The 21,159-nt window shown below is 46.2% G+C and overlaps 1 protein-coding gene across 1 annotated transcript in view; it reads right to left on the bottom strand.

The window, feature by feature from the left end:
* Positions 1–19,041, bottom strand: part of LOC135964673 (SH3 domain and tetratricopeptide repeat-containing protein 1-like) — a 61,186-nt gene extending 42,145 nt beyond the window's left edge. The window contains exons 1-2 of the mRNA XM_065518887.2: positions 19,012–19,041; positions 10,243–10,366 (exon numbers count right to left, since the gene is read on the bottom strand). Of these exons, the coding sequence (XP_065374959.2) occupies positions 10,243–10,366; positions 19,012–19,041 (154 nt within the window). The remainder of the gene's footprint in view (positions 1–10,242; positions 10,367–19,011) is intronic.
* Positions 19,042–21,159: the final 2,118 nt, after the last annotated feature.

The raw sequence follows: 21,159 nt of genomic DNA, 5'->3' as shown, positions 1-21,159 counted from the left end.
TTTCATTTGGCTCTACCACACGTAACTAGGCTGGGTAAAACACTTTACCAGGTTGTTTTTTTTTTTTTTTTTTTTTTTTTTTTTTTTTTTTCCTTTGAGACAGAGTTTCACTCTGTAGACCACACTGGAGTGCAGTGACGCCATCTCAGCTCATTGCAACCTCCACTTCCCAGGTTCAAACGATTCTCCTGCTTCAGCCTCCCAAGTAACTGGGACTACAGGCGCACCCAGGACTACCACCACACCCAGCTAATTTTTGTATTTTTAGTAAAGATGGGGTTTCACCATATTGGCCAGGCTGGTCTCAAACTCCTGACCTCATGATCCGCCCGCCTTGGCCTCCCAAAGTGCTGGGATTACAGGCGTGAGTCACCGCGCCTGGCCTACTTTACCAGTTTTATTCCTGAATTAAACCTGTTATTACTATCAATAATGTCAATCAGTGCCATTTCATTCACCGTATGACACACACACAAAGCACTTCATACTCACTCCACCTATCTGCTTTTCTGCAATGGCCACAGTGTTCCCCATCTTACATGAGAGGCACAGACAAAGACAATGACTTCTCCAAGGTTCTGTAATTCACAATCAGTGGCAGAACCAACATGCCCAACCAGGTCTGGCCAAGGCCTGTGTTTCAGCCACCCCACCTGGTTGCTGCCCCTAACGCTCAATGGGCAAGTAACAGATCACTCCGATTGCAGAGGCTTCTGAAATGCCCTCCGCCATGGTACAGTGGACGGTTCGCTCTCAGGAGGGGAGGCAGGGGTGGGAATCAGCACACAGTTCTGCTAGGTTTCTCATGCAGGGCACAGACTATGTATTTTGTGCCTTGCTTTGCAGGTGAAATGTCTCCTGCCCCCTGTACAACAGCTTTCTTTGTCCTCTCCACATAAAAGTACAACTGAGTTCCTCAGGGGAAGGCAGTGATCACTGCCCTGTGCCACACCTGACTGATGTCCAAACAAGTGGACACACAGGCTCTTCTCTTATGGCCCAGGTTGCTCCCATCTGCTAAGCATCGAAAACTACACACAGGATTCGCAGAACATGAATGACATGGAGGTGACCGCTTTATCTCTGTGGAAAACTTACTGCACTGTCTTAAAAAAGGGAATTCAGGAAAAGCTGAACATTTGAGGCTGGCTGGCTGTAATCTTCAGCTGCTGAGAAAGCCTCAGCTGCTCGGTTCCACGGAGGAAATCCAACTCCTCCCTCAAAGTCTAACTCAAGTACACCTCCTCTGCGGTGCCTGCCCCTTCCTCCCTTTCACAAGCACGTGTTCCCTCTGCAGTCCCAGAGCATTCTATTGTCACCTCTGGAGCCACGCTGTCCCAGCCTACAGCCAGCTCAGTGCACAGCTGCCTCTCCCTGTGTGTACCTGCAGGCCCCACCTGGGCTGGAAGGCTGCCTCCTTCTCCTCCGCACAGAGGCCGCACTCAGGAACTACTGAATGAGGGATGGAGTGGATGAGCAAGATCAGCCAAGGGCTACAGGGAGTGACCTGCAGCTCCCAGCAGGAACAGCCCCTGCCCTGCCAATCCGGAGGTGCTGGCTCTGTTCTCAGCAGGGCCGCTAAAAGCTCCGTTATAACAGCTCTAGGCCACAATGGTCAACTTGGTGTCAGGCCCTAGAGACACCGAAACTCCTAACAAATAAAGAGACCGCGTATGCAGCATGCTGGTTAAAAGCACAGGCTTCGGTGTCAGAGCTTGAATTCCACTTATTATGTGATCTTGAGCAAGTTACTCAATGCATCAGTCTCATTTTGTCACCGGCAAAATGAGGACATTATCTGCCACACAGTGTTGCTGAAAAAGTAAGTGAGGTGACAGACGCAAAGTGCTTGGCAGTTACTTACTCTTATTGGTTTATTACAAAGAAGAGAACACGGGAACAGCCAAATGCAAGAGAGGCACAGGGCACACCACGGGGCAGAGAGGTCGGGGCTCCCATGCCGTTCCTGGAAGTGCCACCTCCCCAGCACCAAATGAGTTCACCAAACCAGAAGCTTTCCAAACCCAGTATTTAGAGGGTTTTATGGAGTTTTCATAACATAGACATGATTAAGTCATTGGCCACCGTGAGTAGCTCAATTTCCAGCCTGTCTCATCTCCCCTCCCAGAGGTAGGGGTGGGGCTGATATGTCCAACTCTTTAATCATGACTCATCTTTCTGGCAACCAACCCTAATCCTGAATCTGTCCAGGTGCCCGAAGCCATCTGTCATCTCATTATCATACAAAAGACACTCCTATCACCCCAGAGATTCCAAAAGCCTTAGAAGCTCTTGTATCAGGTATTGAAACATAGGACCAAATAATATAACCAATGATGTTCCTATCACTCAGGAAATTACAAGAGTTTTAGAAGCTCTGGGCCAAAAACCAGGAAGAATACTAAATATGCACAATATTGTACTATGTATCCCACTATCACGATACTTTTTTTTTGAGACAGAATCTACCTCTGTTGCCCAGGTTGGAGTGCAGTGGTGCGATCTCACCTTATCGTGCGATCTCACCTTATCGTGCGATCTCAGCTCACTGCAACCTCCACCTCTCAGGTTCAAGCAATTCTTGTGCCTCACCCTCCTGAGTAGCTGGGACTACAGGTGTGGGACACTACAACCGACTAATTTTTGTATTTTTTAGTAGAGACGGGGTTTCTCTGTGTTGGCCAGGCTGGCCTTCAACTCCTGGCCTCAAGTGATCTGCCCGCCTCGGCCTCCCAAAAATCTGGGATAAGTCACGAGCCACCGTGCCTGGCCTCACTATCACAATGATTATACTGAGAGGATGGGGGAGAAAAACGTGGGCAGCAGGAGAAGCGGGGAAGGTAAGCAGCCTGAATCCTTGTCTTCCACAGTAGGACATCTCCCTGTCTTTCACACAATCTAGAACGAGCTAAAACATAAACACAGTAACCTCCAAGGAGCAGGGATCAGAGTGGAGAAGGGTAAGGTAGGGGATTGCTGGGTTTTATTGTAAGCCTTGTTAATTACTGACTCTTAGAGCTGTAGGTCTGTACAACTTTGCTAAAAATGAGTATTTACCTATAATCCCAGCACTTTGGGAAGCCAAGGTGGGCAGATCACGAGGTCAGGAGATCAAGACCATCCTGGCTAACAGGGTGAAACCCCATCTCTACTAAAAATACAAAATATTAGCCAGGCGTGGTGGTGGGTGCCTGTAGTCCTGGCTACTCAGGAGGTTGAGGCAGGAGAATGGTGTGAACCCGGGAGGCGGAGCTTGCAGTGAGCTGAGACCATGCCACTGCACTCCAGCCTGGGTGACAGAGTGAGACTCCGTCTCAAAAAAAAAAAAAAAAAAAAAAAAAAAGAGTATTTAGTTTTTAAACAAAATCTGATACTTGACCAACAACAATAGTATATTAAGTAATATGGTTTTTTTTGTTTTTGTTTGAGAGAGGGTCTTGCTCTGTTGCCCAGGCTGGAATGCCGTGGTGTAATTCTAATTGACTACAGCCTCAAATTAGTGAGATCAGGTGATCAACACCCCCCCCAACCCCAGCAGCTAGAACCACAGCTGTGCCCCACCACGCCCAGCATTTTTTTTTTTTTTTTTTGGTAGAGGTGGAGGTCTCACTATGTTGGTGGTCTTAAACTCCTGACCTCAGTGGATCCTACTGCCTCAGCATCCCTAAGTGCTGGGATTACAGGTGTGAGCCACCACTCCATAGCCAGGATGGTCTCAATCTAGTGACCTCGTGATCTGCCCTCTTCAGCCTCCCAAAGTCTGGGATTACAGGCATGAGCCACTGTGCCCGACCCTAGATTCTGGTTTATTAAAGGAAATGTATTTCAAGTCAGAGTTTGTCATTTATTGCACAGGAAAATAAAAACTTCGCTAAGAAAATCAAAAACACCCACATGATAAAACGAGGTCCTGCTTGGTTTTAAACTACTTGGTGACCACCATCAGTTGTTTTCTTGACCACACGATGCACCTAATTCCTAACTATGAATAAAGTGCAAACATTGTTTATTGGGCTTTTAGCTTCAGCCTTGAGACAATCGGATTCTCTCAAACTCAGGAATGTGAATCGCTGTTGGGTTGATGCAGCTGTTTCCATTCTAGAAATGGACCTGGAATCATGTACTTTTCACCCATGAAGAGTCCTTTGGGTAAAACTTGAAAAGGCAAGGTCCCAAATTCCCCATATGGTGTTTCTTCCAGTAGAGGAATTACTCTAATGACTTCTTAGCAAAACTTACATAATCAGGGCAGGCCATCAAAATACTCCAGAACACAAAGTTTAGCTCTGTTTCTGATGGACCTGTCTCCACTGCTATCAGTCTCACCAACAGCCTCACATCAAGTCAGAGGAACGGTTTTTTCATTTAAGAAGGATCTTCATGGCTGGGCGCGGTGGCTCATGTCTGTAATCCCAGCACTTTTGGAGGCCAAGGCGGGCGGATCACAATGTAAGGAGTTTGTGACCAGCCTGGCCAACAGAGTGAAACCCCATCTCTACTAAAAATACAAAAATTAGCCAGGCTTGGTGGCATGTGCCTGTAGTCCCAGCTACTCAGGAGGCTGAGGCAGGAGAACTGCTTGAACCCGGGGGGTGGAAGTCGTGGTGAGCCAAGATTGCACCACTGCACTCCAGCCCAGTCAAGAGAATGAGACTCCGTCTCAAAAAAAAAAAAAAAAAAGAAGGATCTTCATGTTCCTGCCAATTTGCAAAGAAAAAAAAAAAAATTGGTATCTGTTAACGAGAGGCAATGAAAAGCACCTCCCAGGCTGCTGTAGTAAGTGGATCGGTAACTGTGGTGGGAGAGTCCAACCCCCAAGACCTGTGACTATGTTATGCAGCAAAAAGGCTTTGCCACAGGCCTTAGGAAGAGTATCCTGGGCTCTCCAGGGAGGTCCAATCTAATCCCATGAGCCTCTAAGAGCCTAGAACTGGCCAGGTGTGGTGGCTAACACCTGTAATCTCTACACTTTGGAAGGCTAAGGCAGGCGGATCACGAGATCAAGAGAAGGAGACCATCCTGGCTAAAATGGTGAATCCCATCTCTACTAAAAATACAAAAATTACTCGGGTGTCATTGCGGGCAACTGTAGTCCCAGCTACTCAGGAGGCTGAAGCAGGAGAATCACCTGAACCTGGGAGGTAGAGGTTGCAGTGAGCTGAGAACACACCACTGCACTCCAGCCTGGGCAACAGTGCGAGACTCCATCTCAAAAAAATATTTTAAAACAGGGCATAGAACTTTCTCCGAGTGGAAGAAGAGAAATGCACACAGGGGAACTGGAGAGCCTGACCAGGTCCCTGGGTTAGCTAGTCCTGAGCTGATGGGACCACGTGCAAAGACCAGATAGAGGGAGCTGAGGGCAGCCCCCAACAGATGGCCAGCAAGGGAACAGACACCTCAGTCCTGCAACCACAAGGAACTATATTTGGCCAAAAGCGCTTGGAAACAATTCTCCAGTGAGGAATGCAGCCCAGCCCACATGCTGATTTTTGCCCAGTGACACCCACGTTAGACTTCTGCCCCACAGAACTGTGAGATGATACAATTTCAATTGTTTTAAGACATGAAGTTTGTGGAAATGTGGTAAAGCAGCAACAGAAATGAATACAGTGATTTACGTGGAAACCCCTAGAAGAGTGTCTGGCACGGTGTTGACACCTGACAAGCGTTTCCTGATTTCCTGACATTGCAAAGCAGGGCTGGCCACACTCTATCCAAAACAATAGATGATAGACTTGTTCTGACAAAACAGATTCAGTGAATTATAAATGGCCCAGAACACCTACAAATTTTAGGTTTCAGGTAAGTGATTGCCTTTCCTTTCACTTAGAAACCTCCCAATGCTCATCTTACTGATAAACTCTAAGTACCAGGCAGGAGACTAAACACCAGACAAACCCAGCCCCAGATGCCCCGAGGGAGCCCGTCCCAGCACTCACTCCGCTGCACTGAAATGATGTCCAAGTCAGTTTATCCCACTAGACCAAGAACTCCAGCTCTCCATGTGTGAGTCACCAGTGCTGCCTCTGCATCTCTGCTTCTAGGATGGTGCTTCTGCACTTCACAGGAAATCTGTATCAATGTTTGTCAACACTATATATGACAGTGTCACTTAATATCTGCACAGAAAACATCAATTCTTTGAGGACCAGGGCCGGGTTTATTAGCCTTCGTACTCCCACTGCCACTGTCTGGGACATCAGAGGCACTCAGTAGAAGTTGGTGAAGAGAAAGAAAAGGCAGAGGAGAGAGAGGAAAGCAGGACCAACACCGCAGACACAGATTCTGAGGTGGCTGGAGGAGAGGCAGGACAGAGAAACTTCCTGGATGCTGGAATGGGGTTCACCGTGATACCTGCTGCTGGATTTCAAATGTCAAAGGTGACACTTTGCTGACCTTGACTTCTGACTGCCCTTTAGCTTTCCCAACCTCAAGACAGGGCACTTAGAAACTGCAATGTCAAGAAATTATGCTTCATCAAAGCATGGGAATGTTATTTACATGGACGTTCATTACTGCATTTTTTATATGGGAATGTAAATAATTGAAGAGATTGTTAAAGACTAAATCATGCACATTCAATAACTTTGTAAAATATTAATGATAACTGAAACACAAATTTTGATGTTCCCCAAAAATGCTAACATATAAAACAATACTGGCCAATTAAAGATAGAAAACAATCCTAATGAAGCTCCCCAACAGACACATTAAAACTTCTCTGTACATTAAACATTTGGGATTTCAAAGGAAAACCCAGATTCATTCCATTCTTAATATGGCGTTTAAAAAAAAAATCTTAGGTAATACAATATTTCATTTAAAATTTACAAAATTCCATTACATTCATAATTTCGTTTGATCCTCAAAACAATCTCCTGAGTTAGGCAGAACAGGTATTACTAACAACTAACTCCATTTTACAGGTAAGGGAACTGAAGTTCAGCAAGTACTTGGGCTTAACAAAAGTTTTAATAGGGCCACATATCGAAACCAAATCTTCTGCTCAAAAGAACTAGAATAAGTTATCTTTTACATATTATTCATACTTATATCCTGTCAATATCCAAAAATGTTTTGAGGTAGCCTGCAATAATAGACACCTATCCAATAAAAACATTAAAATGAAAAACGGGGAAAAAAAACAGCAGGTGACATGGGAGACAGACGAAGGTAGATAGCAAAGACTGAGACTTATAATCTAACAAAACTTCATCTCTGACCTTCCAGTTCCAGGGAGATAACGCTAAAGGAAACAAGATGGTTTATAGACTCATAAACTGACAAAAGAGAGGTTGCATCAGTTCTTAACTCTGAAACACTCCTAGCAGCCACAGCAAATCTCTAGGACAACATACCAATGGCATCAAAGCAAGAGTATACTTCAGTGATAGAGTGAATTAAGTTCCCTGTTTGGGACCCAGGCCAGGGCTAGAGAAAAGAACTCTGAAATGTAGAGCTCAGAAATACATCCTCTGTCGGCCACAGGCAGTGGCTCACACCTGTAATCCCCAGCACTCTGGAAGGCTGAGGCGGGCAGATCACGAAGTCAGGAGATGGAGACTATCCTGCCTAGCACAGTGAAATCCTGTTTCTACTGAAAATACAAAAAATTAGCCAAGCGTGGTGGCAGGCGCCTATAGTCCCAGGTGTTTGGGAGGCTGAGGTAGGAGAATGGAGTGAACCCAGGAGGCGGAGCTTGCAGTGACCCGAGATCCTGCCACTGCACTCCAGCCTGGGCAACAGAGCAAAACTCCGTCACCCCAAAAAAAAAAAAACAAAAAATTATTCTCCATACCCTTGTGTCCCCTTCTGTGAGAGACTTCCTTACATCATTGCGAGGAAGAGAATTTTTCTCTGCTATATTTACTTGAAAGAATTAAAGGTGTAGAGCAAAAATTCTTGGAAATTATGTAGTTTACGATCCTCAAAAGTGAGAAAAATGAAGCCCAGAAGAGAAGGCCTTCCAGGAAAATTCCAGAGCCGGAGGTAGAGCCAGTACATTGTTTTTGTTTTTGTTTTGAGAGGAAGTCTCACTCTATGGCCCAGGCAGGAGTGCAGTGTAGCCATTTCACTCACTGCAACCTCCGCCTCCTGGGTTCAAGCTATTCTCCTGCCTCAGCCTCCTGAGGAGCTGCGATTACAGGCGCCCACCACCACGCCCAACTAATTTTTGTATTTTCAGTAGAGACAGGGTTTCACCATGTTGGCCAGGTTGGTCTCGAACTCCTGACCTCAAGTGATTCACCTGCCTAGACCTCACAAAGTCCTCGGATTACAAGCGTGAGCCAACGCGCCCGGCCGACCTGGTAAGTTTTAATCAAGTATTCTGAACTATGCTACAAACACTAGGAAGTAATAGAAAAAAAAATTAATCTAAAAACCCTCTGGAGAGTCAAAGAATTGCAGATTTAAAATAGCATGAATACTTGGATTCATGGTATTGAAAAAGGACCTCGCATTTACCCGTATGTACAAACTGCCTGCGCACTTCTATCAGAGCATTTTTCAAGCTGTGCTACAGTTAACTATGTACTGCCCAAAGCCAATCTGTCCCTGCGGATCGTAAGCTCTTAAAGACCAGGACTTCAGGAGAACAAGCAAAACTTCAGAGAGAAGAGAGCCACCGAAACAGAGTTCATAGCAATGGGTCGGCAGGAGCTGATGACTGGAGGTGCGCAGTAGTCTTGGAGTCTGGGACAGCGGAGGGCAGAGAAGGCAAAAGGGCCTGCATGACACGCTACAGGGCTAGGAGCCACAGCTGTGGTGATTAGTTCAGTTTTGTCTCCTATGCCTGTTACTTATACACCATCTCTTGTTCAGAAAGAACTTCAGGTTGAGTATTTGGACTCCTTGAGCCTTCTGCTGTTTGTCTCCAGGACGTTTAACACTCTTAAAAGGGGAAAACTGTCCAGTTCGATTTCGCTTCCTGGGACATTACAGGTTTTTCAAAAGTTTGATGAAAGCATTCATTAAGGAGTGATTCCACTTTCTTCGCTGGCTGAGAAATACAGCGTCTGAGGGGCAGCATCAGGTCTTCCCATCAAGCTGAGGTCGGAGTCTCCCCACCCACGGACCTCAGCCTCGCTCTCCCCTCATAAGTCTGACCTCTAACTGTAACTGCCTTGGCCTCATTCCGTGGGTGTGGATGCTCCTGCTTGAAACGCATTTTCCAGCCCGCCAAATTCTTGGGAGAGTTTCTTCCACTCTCCAAGCGCTAAGAGCTACAAAGTTCAATCTGGCTTTCCAGATTTTTTTTTTCTTCCCATTACTAACGGAAGAAATAAAGAAGTGCTGGGCAGAAGGGCCCTGCTCCCTCCAATCAGAGCCCAGCCCGGGGCCAGAGCAGGAAGTGCGGCGGTGGGACCCGCGGTGGGACGCGCTGTGAGGGCCCCTCGCCCCCTGGGACCCGCCAGCCAGGGCAGAGGTCGGTGTGGCCACTGCGCGACAGCTCCGGGCCCGCGCCTCTCGCTTCCTCCCGCCAGGCAAGTGAGAGGATAAACTATGGGGCGGGGGCAGTGCGCCCCCACCAACCGCGCCCCCCGCGCACGGACCCCCACTACACGCGTGTCCCAGGCGGAGTCGACGCAGACGAGCCACGGGGCGGCGCACAGCACCACTAGCAGGGCGGCCAGGACACACGCGCGCGGGTCCACGCAGCCACCTATATAGGTGACAAAACAGGAAGCCGTCATGCGGGGCCGGGAAACAGCCCCCACCCAGAGTCACGGACTCCCTCGTCCGAGGGTCCGCGCAGTCCCCTAGGTGAGTCTAGCGAAGCAGTCTCGCTGCTAGGGAGGGCGGGGAGGGCGGCGGAGTCTCCCACTCGCGGTGACCCGGATCCCGCCACACGAGTGGGCCCACGCAGGGCCCCCTCTGCCGCACGCGGGGACCAGCCACGCTGCGGGGGACCGGGCAGAAGCCAGCGCCCGGGTCCATGCAGTCCCCTCCGCGGCAGACGCGGGGAGCCGGGGAGCAGTAGGGACCGGCCCCCACCCGCAGGGCGACCGGGACTCCCCCGCGGGCCCACGCGGTACCGCAGCAGGCGCGAAGCCCCCAGTGCCGCCCAAGGCCGAGACAAAGCCCTGGCGCAAGGACCCCGGATCCCGACCTCGGACCCTGCGGAGCCCAGCTCGGAGCCGCCACGCCCGGGGCAGAGACCCCCGCCCGGTCAGGAGACCCCGTCGCCCGTCGTGCCGTCTCACCTCAGGCTGCCGCCTCGCAGCGCTCGCTCCTCACCTGGGCGCCTGGGCCGACTGAAGCGCAGCTGAGCAGCCGACAGAGCCACCGCAGCCTCAACAACGGAGCCCCGGGGCGGGGCCGCCGCCGCCGCTTCAGCCCGTGTTCCCCGCTCAGGATCCGGCTCGGATCAAGGAGCTGCAGCTGGCGCAGGGCTGCGGCCCGGAAACACACCGCGCAGGTGCACACGGCCCCGCCCGCCGCCCGCCGCCCGCCGCCCGCCGCCCGCCGCCCGCCGCCCGCCGCCCGCCGCCCGCCGCCCGCCGCCCTGCCCCAGCGGAGCCGGGCGCCCAGGACCCGCCCCCCGGCCAATGCGGAGCGAGCTGCGCGGAGAGGGCGGGGCCTGGAGGAACAAAGGGAGGTTGGGCGGGGCGGTGCTGGGACTGGGCGTGCGGGGTCCCGCGGGAGGACCGGACCCAAGAGCTGGCCGGATCCTGGCCTCCTAGAAGACCCAGCTCAACGTCCACCTGGAGTCTGCTCTACAGGACGCGCTCATCTCAAGCCCAGAACTCAGGCTTTTAGGGCAGAGAGCGAGAGACAGGCTTGTTTTACAAAAAGGGAAACTGAGGTGGAAGGAATTGGATTGCCTGCTGCCTGAACTCACGTAGTCCCATTCACTCGTTCACCTTGTCATTCAGCAAACATTTGGAAGCACGTATGGTGGGCGTTAGGAGTGAAGTAGGGCCGGGCGTGGTGGCTCGCGCCTGTAATCCCAGCAGTTTGTGGGGCCGAGGCAGGTGGATCACTTGAGGCCAGGAGTTCGAAACCAGCCTGGCCAACATGGTGAAACCCCATCTCTGCTAAAAATACAAAAATTAGCTAGACTTGGTGGTGCAATCCTGTAATCCCAGCTACTCGGAAGGCTGAGACAGGAGAATTGCTTGAATCCAGGAGGCAGAGATTGCAGTGAGCTGAGATTACACCATTGCACTCCAGCCTGAGTGACAAGAAAAAAACTCTGTCTCAAAAAAAAAAAAAAAAAAATTGTCTCTTGCCACTAGCATGAAGGTCCCATGAGAAGAAAAATGGAAACTCTTGCTCATAACAGTGCCCCAAATGCCCAGCACAGTGTAGCTGTAGGGCAGTTGGTCGATGGTGGACGCTGCTGGTTGAAGGGCCCAGCTGGTCCTCCCAGCTGCCTTCTCCCTGGTCACGTTCCATTATAGAGAACAGAATAGTTTCTTGCCCTTCCAGAGTCCCTCTTAGTGGGGATTGGCCAAGTGACATTGTCCTGCCCCGGGAGACATAAGTGGAAGTTGGCTGAAAGGTTTCTAGCCTTAGTGTGCTGGGACGATTTGAACCAGGACATGACAGCTGACCGTCCATCGTTCAGGAATTCTGCAAGTTAGTTGTTCAACACATTCAGTACTTCAAATTTTAAATAATATATACTCGCAAATTAAAAAATGCATTAGACCAGATGCAGTGGCCCACGTCTAACACATTGGAAGCCTGAGGCAGGAAGATCACTTGAGCCCAGGAGTTCAAGACCAGCTTAGGCAAAAAAGGAAGATCCTGTCTCTACAAAAAATTTTAAAGTTAGCTACGCATGGTGGTGTGTGTATGCAATCCTAGCCACTCAGGAGGCTGAGATGGGAGGATCGCTTGAGCCATCTGTTCAAGGCTTCAATGAGCTATGATAGTGCCACTGCACTCCAGCCTGGGTGACAGAGCCAGACCCTGTCTCAGAAATAAATATATTTCATATATTAATAAATTTATAATAAATGTATATATACACATGTATTATAATTATATATTTAGACATAAAGATGTATTTCTTGTTTTATTTATTTATTTATTTATTTTGAGATGGAGTTTAACTCTTGTTGCCCAGGCTGGAGTGCAATGACACAATCTGGGCTCACTGCAGCCTCCACCTCCCGGGTTCAAGTGATTTTCCTGCCTCAGACTCCTGAGTAGCTGGGATTACAGGCACACACTACCACGCCTGGCTAATTTTTGTATCTTTAGTAGAGATGGGGTTTCTCCATGTTGGTCAGGCTAATCTCGAACTCCTGACCTCAGCTGATCTGCCCACCTTGGCCTCCCAAATTGCTGGGATTACAGGTTTAAGCCACTGTGCGCAGCCTATATGATATATTTACATATTATAATTATGTATATTAATTTTATATAATTATATATAAATATAAAAATATAAAAACTTTCCTTGCCTTCTCTTGTTTCTACCTACAGTCAGTGTATACCCATGATTTCAAATACTATCTACATGTAATAATTTTAAATGTATATTTTATATATATATATATATATATATTTTTTTTTTTTTTGAGATGGAGTCTCGCCCTGTCACCAGGCTGGAGTGCAATGACGCAGTCTTAGCTCATTGCAACCTCTGACTCCCAGGTTTAAGCGATTCTCCTGCCTCAGCCTCCCAAGTAGCTGGGCTTATAAGCGCCCACCACTATCCTGGCCCGCGGGATAGTCAGAGCAGGCCCTGGAGAAGGGGTTGGGAATTTGGGGAACAAGAGACACGAGAAATGGAGACAAGACAGTGCTCTGATCAAGTCTCGTTTAATGGCGGTAATGCACTGCCTTATATACACTTGGAAGGGAAGGGGTTGGGCTAAGGCGGAAATGATCTCATTGCCGAGGGCGTGGCCAGGTTAGTTTCGGTTTCTCCGGTCGGACGTCATGTTGCGCTTGCGCTATTAAGTAACAATTTTCCCGGGCGCGGGAAAAGTGAGTGAAGAAGAAGCAGGAGGAGAGCCATCTTTTAACGGCGGTATTAATATAGGGAAGAAGGTAAATCTAGAGAGAAGGTGTGGGGTGGAAATGAATATAGCTCAGGCATTTAATCTTTAATTATTATTCGCTATGGCCGGGGCGTGCAGCTCCGGACACACCACCATGTCCTGCTAATTTTTGTATTTTTAGTAGAGACAGGGTTTTGCCATTGTGGCTAGGTTGGTTTCAAACTCCTGACCTTAATTGATCACCCGCCTCAGCCTCCTAAAGCGCTGGGAATACAGGCGTGAGCCACCTTGACCAAAATATTTTTCTGTTTCCAAACATTTTACATGAGAGGAAAGTGGAGAATAAATCACCTGACACTCTACTGTAAAAAAAAAAATCTTTGTGCCTCTCTTCTTTTCATCTTTCCTAAGTGTACATATTACCAAAATGTCTTTAGGTTGAGGTCTCCCCGTGAAAACCTTACAGGGTGTTGTGTCCTCAGCCACCCTCCTGTCTTTTCCTAGTCCTGGCATTTTAGAACTGTCTGGGAATGACCCAGGATACCCACAGTGGCCATGTCTATTGGAGGGTCTAGTGAATATCAGCCCCGGGGTCATCTCATCCCCAAGGACAGCCTGAAGTAGGGGGTAGAGTCTCTCAGGGGAGCAGCTGGATGCTCTTGGCCTTAGAGGAATCTCCGGGTATAGTTTCATCTAAAATGGTGACCCCTTAGGGTTATTAAAATTTTAGGACATTAAAATGAATGGACAATACAACGTAACGTCATTAAAGCTAGGTCATTAAAACTGTTCCTCTAGCTGGAGGTTTTATTCCTCGGAGACACATTGATGGTCTGCCAATGGGATGCTGATATTGAGAGGAAAAGGCAGAAATGATTTCTGCTTTCTAGATTGTCTCAGACTTGTGAAGAGAGAAAAATTCTCCCAAAGGATGAGGAAAACCCACCCCAGAGAGGATGTGCAAGAACCTAAATATGAAAATGCTCTGAAGGCACACAGGAGGACAAAGAGCAGTGCCAGTGCCTCCTAGGTGGTCACTGAGTGCTTTACTGAACAGGATGGGTGTCCCGAGGGATAGAATGGGCTGCCGTGACACTTAGAAAGGTCTGCGTTGGAGTCAGCACTGCCTCTCCCTGAGTTTGTTACCTTGAAAAGGCTTGTCCTCTTATTTGAGTTTCAGTTTGTCATTGACTGTAAGATACATTTTGTCAGTACAGCTTGAAAGATAAAAATACTATTTCCAAAGAGGCAAGATAAAATGATGCATTTTATTTGCTAAAAATTCGTATTTATTTCTTCCCCAGAGTGAGTGTAGTAAGTTTTAAAGGTCTGTTCTTTTTAAGGGTAATTTCAAATGGAATTGTAGGACTTAGCTTTGTCAATGCTACTGGTGAAATACAAGTGTGATAGATAAATTGATGATTTACAAAGATTCACCAAAATGTCAGTTCCCCTCTTATAGCATGGTGAAGAATTTATGACAGTGGACATATCTGTATCCTCTTATCTGGATATCTGAGGGGGTTTTTCGTGTTTTTTTTTTGTTTGTTTTTTTGGAGACACTGTCTTGCTCTGTAGCCCGGCTGGACTGCAGTGGCGCCATCTCTGCTTACTGCAACCTCTGCCTGCCCGGTTCAAGTGATTCTCCTGTGTCAGCCTCCCGAGTAACTGGGATTATAGGCACCCACCACCACACCCAGCTAATTTTTGTATTTTCAGTAAACACGGGGTTTTAGGCCTGGCACGGTGGCTCATGCCTGTAATCCCAGCACTTCAGGAGGCCAAGGTGGGTGGATCACGAGGTCAGGAGTTCCAGAGCAGCCTGGTCAACGTGGTGAAAAACTGTCTCTACCACAAATACAAAAAAATTAGCTGAGCCTGGTGGCAGGCACCTGTAATCCCAGCTACTCGGGAGGCTGAGGCAAGAGAATTGCTTGAACTCGGGAGGTGGAGGTTGCAGTGAGCCAAGATCTTGCCACTGCACCCCAGCCCAAGCGACAATGCAAGACTCCGTCTCAAAAAACAAACAAACAAACAAACAGCAAAAAGACGGGGTTTTGATATGTTGGTCAGGCTGGTGTCAACCTCCTGACCTCAGGTGATCACCCATCTCATACTCCCAAGGTGCTGGGATTACAGGCGTGAGCCACCATGCCCGGCCCACTCTATTTTCCTTTTATTCTCTAAATTTTAATATGTTTGAGTTTGTCTGTTCCTTTATCACTGTTTTCTTACATAAAAGAAATTCTGCCTAATCCTTCATAAAAAAAATCTTCCTGTGACTTCTGAAAGTGTTCTGGTTTTATCTTTCATATTTGAATATATAATAAGTTGATTATGGATCATGGAATGGAGAAGAATGCAATGCATTTTCCCAAGTAGATGCCAGCCTGGTTTGCCTCATATTTTAAAGTGCATGTGATTTCTTTTTCTATTCTACAGTGCCTACTCTATCATTCATCAACTTTCCATATAAATGCTGGGTCATTACGACTTTTCTTCCCCTTGGTCTGCTTGCTCGTCTCTCTGCTAATACTGTGCTGTCCTGAGTATTGTCGTTTGAAAATCTTAGAAGTATGTTAGACAAGTCATCACTCTTTTTTTAGATGACTAAAAAGCATTAGACATTTGTCATTTTTACTACGCATGAAAAAGTAGTTTTTCCTTCCTAAAAAAAGCCTGATTGGGGAATTTATGTGATTTCATAGGAATAGCATCTGGAAATGGTGACATTAATGTCATTTTAAAAAACACGTGTCGTATTTCCTCTTATTCCTTTCTGCCTTGACATTGTGCAATAGAAATTTTAAAAATTGTTGTATTAGTATTGTTAAATATCAATTATTGGTTTTGTTTACTACTCAATTAAATTTAGTAAGCCTACTTTCTCTTGGTATAATCACATTGAATGGGCTCAACTCCCCAGTTAACAAGTGACAGCACATGTAAAATATTGTCTACCAGGGAAACTCATTGAACACTTAGTGTTCAGACTGTGTTTCGGTGTCTGGTTCCCTAAGCACCACTGCAGTGAAAATAATAGACCTTCGGCAGAAAAACTTTTGGTAAATATATTGCATAAGCCATTTAGATGCAGTGAGTCATTCTTATTACTTGGGTTGGTGGAATCCCTTTCAAAATGTAAGTTACTATTACAAACAAAGGTGGAACTTTGTGAGCAGGCATTTTTAAGAATAAGTAGTCTCAGGACTGATAATATTAACTCCCTTATGCACATCAGGTAGGACTTTATTATGACAGATACTAAAAATGCACAAAGTGAAGTTAAAAGGTAACTCCTAGCAGCACATCTTACTCCCTGGATTCTCTAATGAGATGGGTGTTTCTACTTTGCTGTTGCCTTTCTGAATAGTTCAATTCCAGCATTAGTACTGCTGTGTGGGAGGGAGTATGTGTGAACAGAGTAAGAGTTGTGACAATCAAGTCACAGAAAAAATGCTTGGAAATTTTAGAATCATGTAAACAGCTTATGGATTGAGTATAGATTCCCAGTGCAGTCAGTCTCACCCATCCTTCTATCCACATGTGTGGAATGTTCTAGGACTCCATGGCTTTTGAGGATGTGGCTGTGAACTTTACCCAGGAGGAATGGGTTTTGCTAGATTCTTCTCAGAAGAATCTCTACAGAGAAGTGATGCAGGAAACCTGCAGGAACCTGGCTTCTGTAGGTGAGAATGACAACACATTTCACTTAATTACAGAAGTATTTCCCTATCATCAGTGCTATTTGTGATTTGCAATGTGGCAAGGGAATGATTTGGTGAATAAATCAGGCATGGGCACTGTGTACAAAGAACATTAAATCTAGTAATGTTTCTGTAGTTTGTAATAATTCATGATAATTTTGTGGGTCTGCATTTTAGGAAACAAATGGAAAGACCAGAATATTGAAGATCACTTTGAAAAACCTGGGAAAGATATAGATAATTTGTACTGAGAAGAGGAAATAAAGTCCTCTGAAGGAATCTTATCAAGTCATGAACTTAAAAACAAGCAATCAAAACAAATAAGAGTCACTTGAAATTTATTTTTTTGAGAAAGTGGGAATGTTTCATTTCTCTCATACCCACTCAAGGACATATGAAAATGGACACTGTAGCTCCCTGGGCCTTGTAAATACAAGAACGTACACAGGATTAAAACTCTAATAGTTTAGAAACTGCAAGAATATTTTCAGTTTTCACATTTACTTGAAAAGTCATGTGAAAACTCCCACAGGAAAGAAGTTCTATAAGTGAAGCTTTTCTAATTTGGAAAGCCTGATGCAAATTAATTACGGTGCAGTGCTTGAAAAAATGTATGTTACACAAGTTACAAGTATATTGTTTTTATCAGTGGCTCATTCTTAAGGAGTCATGAGTATGCAATTCACCTTGTTTTGCAGGGAAACCTTGAGGTGAGAGTTCTGTAAATGCTCTTTAAGCAGTAGTACTTGAGTTTCATAGATAATGATATTCAGTTTATTGGTAGAATTTTTGTCTATTCATTTGATAATGTGCTGGATTCATGGTTGAATTTTAATGTTTTTCTAATATGTAGGTAAGTTTAATTTTTTTTTTATTTCATTATTACCTTTTTTTGAGATGGAGTCTCACTGTGTTGCCGAGGTGGAGTGTAGTGGTGCAATCTCGGCTCACTGCAACCTCCGCCTCCTGGGTTTAAGTCATTCTCCTGCCTCAGCCTCTGTAGTAGCTGGGACTACAGGTGCCTGCCACTACATCCAGCTAATTCTTTGTATTTTTAGTAGAGACAGGGTTTCACCATGTTGGCTAGGCTGGTCTTGAACTCCTGGCCTCATGATTTGCCCACCTCAGCCTCCCAATGTGCTGGGATTACAGACATGAGCCACTGCACCCGGTCGGTTAAGTTTCGCTTTTATGTATTGTCCTGTGATTAACGGACCAGTGAATAATGACTGTGAATTGTTGGGATTGTCTTACTAGCCTCATTTGGCAAATTTTGATTATCCCTTGTTCATTATACACATTCCACCTTTCTTTATTAAAGGAAAAACTACTCTTGATGTAAAGATGTTTATTTTTTGCTAATAATGAGTTGGTATTAATTCCTAAGTACATAAATTTTACTATAGAGTATCATCTCGTGAGTTCTTTGTATGTGTTGCCCTTTATTCTTTATTATTTCTGTCTATTATTTGGGTCATTCACTTTGAATGAAGGAGAGAGGACTGTGATAGGACAATATGTTGTAACCAATCTGAGGGAGGAAGCATTCAATCTCTCAGTCACATATGATAGCGTTGGGCTTTTCATCAATGCCTTTCTTATTGTAGTAGATAGTATTGCACCATTATGATATGATAGTTTATATACTGTATTTTAGAGTATTACAGTCTTACCAGTCAGTGTCACATGATTCAGTTCCCTATCAGCCAATAGACAAACCAATCACATACTCCTGTAGGAACAAGGAACATCCTCGGCCGCGTGGGTGGATCACGCCTGTAATCCCAGCACTTAGGGAGGCCGAGGCCGGTGAATCATGAGGTCGGGAGATTGAGACCATCCTGGCTAACACGGTGAAACCCCATCTCTACTAAAAATACAAAAATTTAGCCGTGTGTGGTGGTGGGTGCCTGTAGTCCCGGCTTCTAGAGAGGCTGAGGCAGGAGAATGGTGTGAACCCGGAAGACGGAGATTGCAGTGAGCCAAGATCACACCACTGCACTCCAGCAAGGGTGACAGAGAGAGATTCTGTCTCAAAAAAAAAAAAAAAAAAAAGAACATCCTCACTTTTTTAATGCTATACCACTGCTATACCACTCTCTGCTCCCAAGTTAATCCCTGTTTGGGCCTGTGGGAGCTTACACCATCCTCCTATAAGTAATTAATAACTGATGTCTGGCTTATCTGTTTAGTAATAGATGTTATGTGTTTAACGGTGCCAGTAAACGTAGGGTGCTCATTCCTTCCTCACCAGTGGGGTGCGTGAGACGCTGTTGAAACAATTGGCAACACAAATGGAACGGACCAGCCCTCATGAAGGACACCTGCTCAACTTGACCTACCTGCTGTCGGCTGACGGTTCCGTAACACATCAGCAATCACCTGAGTCAGAACCGTGAGCTGATGATGGCCCTTCCCTTTGGTCTGCACAGTGTTTTGTGGTCTTCAGGTGTTGTCATCTTCTCCCACACTAAACTGCTCTCATCTCCTAGACATGAATGTTTACTTGCATCCAGCATGACATTTGGCCTGTGCTTAGCAGGCAGTTTTGAGGCCCTGGTTTATTAATGCACAAAAGCGCAGCACATAAGCCAACACTTAAGTCCTAATTAGCAAGGATCAGGCTGTATCTCTGTAGTCCCTGCATCTACTCTGTTCACCATCTCTGTATGCTTAGGGCAGCCATGTGAACATTATTAATTATTATATACTCCAAGACAATAGTTTTTATGTAGGCAGAAGTAGTGGCCTTGTTTGTTTCTTGTGCTGCTGCTCCCCTTGCCACTGTCCCCTACACCCTCCTGATGAGGTGTACATCTATGGTGCCTCATGGTTCAGTCACGGATGAATAAAGAAAATGGGAAGAAAGAGTTTGATATTAGCCCCTATCAAAGCATATGAAGAAGAGTCTCAGCTGCTTTCATTGAAAAATTCCTAGCGAGTGTGTGGGTTTTTCTTATCACTGCTGCTTATCAGCATGCCAAAAGTCGAATCTTCGGACGGCAAGTCTTGCCGGCCTTAGACATAATGGCCTTACTGCATGTGGAGCTAACTCCAGGAAGATGGAATGACAGTCTCTGGAGGATTAGGTGGTCTCCTCCAATGTGGCTTGATGGGCTCCTGAACTCTTTCCTGTAACCATGCAGAGAGTCTACACTGCCAGCAATCATGTGCCTCAACTCTGTAGATGTAGAAACTCAAAATATTCAAAATATTCTGAAACAGTTTCCATTGAAAGGAAAGAGAAAGGCAGTTAGGTGCCATGCTCCAGTCAAGATAACTAGTGGATGGCTCACAAGAATACTCTGTCGCTACTGTCTGTGCCTCTGTCACAACAAATATCCTGATCCTTCAGTTTTAAGGGTGCAGGGCCATTTTCCTCCCTTTCTTACTGGTAGTTCTCAAGATAACTGTATGATATGCTGGGAAGGCAATATCCTGATAATCAGGTGACATTGGTCAGAACAGCCCAGGCTCTGTTATAGTCCCTGCTCAAAACAGAATGGACTTTAATGCTTGTGTCCAGCAAACCACATCATTGGAGAAAACCCAAGGTGGGCTGCTTTCTGGGGTCCCTCAGTTGTAGTGCAAGTGAAGTGTTTACATCAAAACTCCATCCATCTGCTCTGGGTAGCCTTCCTGATCTTGTGGTAGCGGTTCATACTGAATCCTAGGCTTCTGTTGTCTTTTGTTTGCTATTTGTAAGTAATAAATTCACTTCATGGAATTTATGTATGAATGTGTTTGGTCTCATTGTACTCAGAAAAGTTGGTAGCCATTGCACAGTGAACCCACTTCATAATTGGTGAAAACGCCTATGCCCCCCTTGTGCCACAGCAAGGAGGTTCATTCAGCCAAACATAAACTTCATGTGCGTAAAACCCTGTAGCACAATTATTACCATGTGGAAGGCCTTTAACAATGGTGATGCTGATTTGAAGAACTCTGAAGGAAGAAATTTACACAAATGGGTTGGGTACACGGGAGTCCCTCCTAACTTAAAGCAACCCTTACTCCCCTCTGCCTAAAAAGAGTGAAGAGGCCAGGCACGGTGGCTCAGGCCTGTAATCCGAGCACTCTGGGAGGCCGAGGTAGGCAGATCACAAGATCAGGGGTTCAAGACCAGCCTGACCAACATGGGGAAGCCACATCTCTACTAAAACTACAAAAATTAGCCGGGCATGGTGGTGGGCACCTGTAATCCCAGCCACTTGGGAGGCTGATGCAGGAGAATTGCTTGAACCTGGGAGGTGGAGGTTGAAGTGAGTCAAGACCATGCCACTGCACTCCAGCCTGGGTGACAGGGCAAGACTCCGTCTCAGGGGAAAAAAAAAAAAAGTGTATAAGAACTGAAACAGGTTTAAAATTTCACCTAATTGGAAATGCAAAGTTTACAAAAATAGTATTAAAATAAATTGCTAAATGAGTGCTCATTGAATTTTATGCCTCCACAAAGTGGGTTGTGAATTAACTTCCACATCTGTTGAAAG

Source organism: Macaca fascicularis, chromosome 8 (genome assembly GCF_037993035.2).
Source record: "Macaca fascicularis isolate 582-1 chromosome 8, T2T-MFA8v1.1".
Lineage (NCBI taxonomy): Eukaryota > Metazoa > Chordata > Mammalia > Primates > Cercopithecidae > Macaca > Macaca fascicularis.
This window is presented reverse-complemented; position numbering and strand designations above follow the sequence as displayed.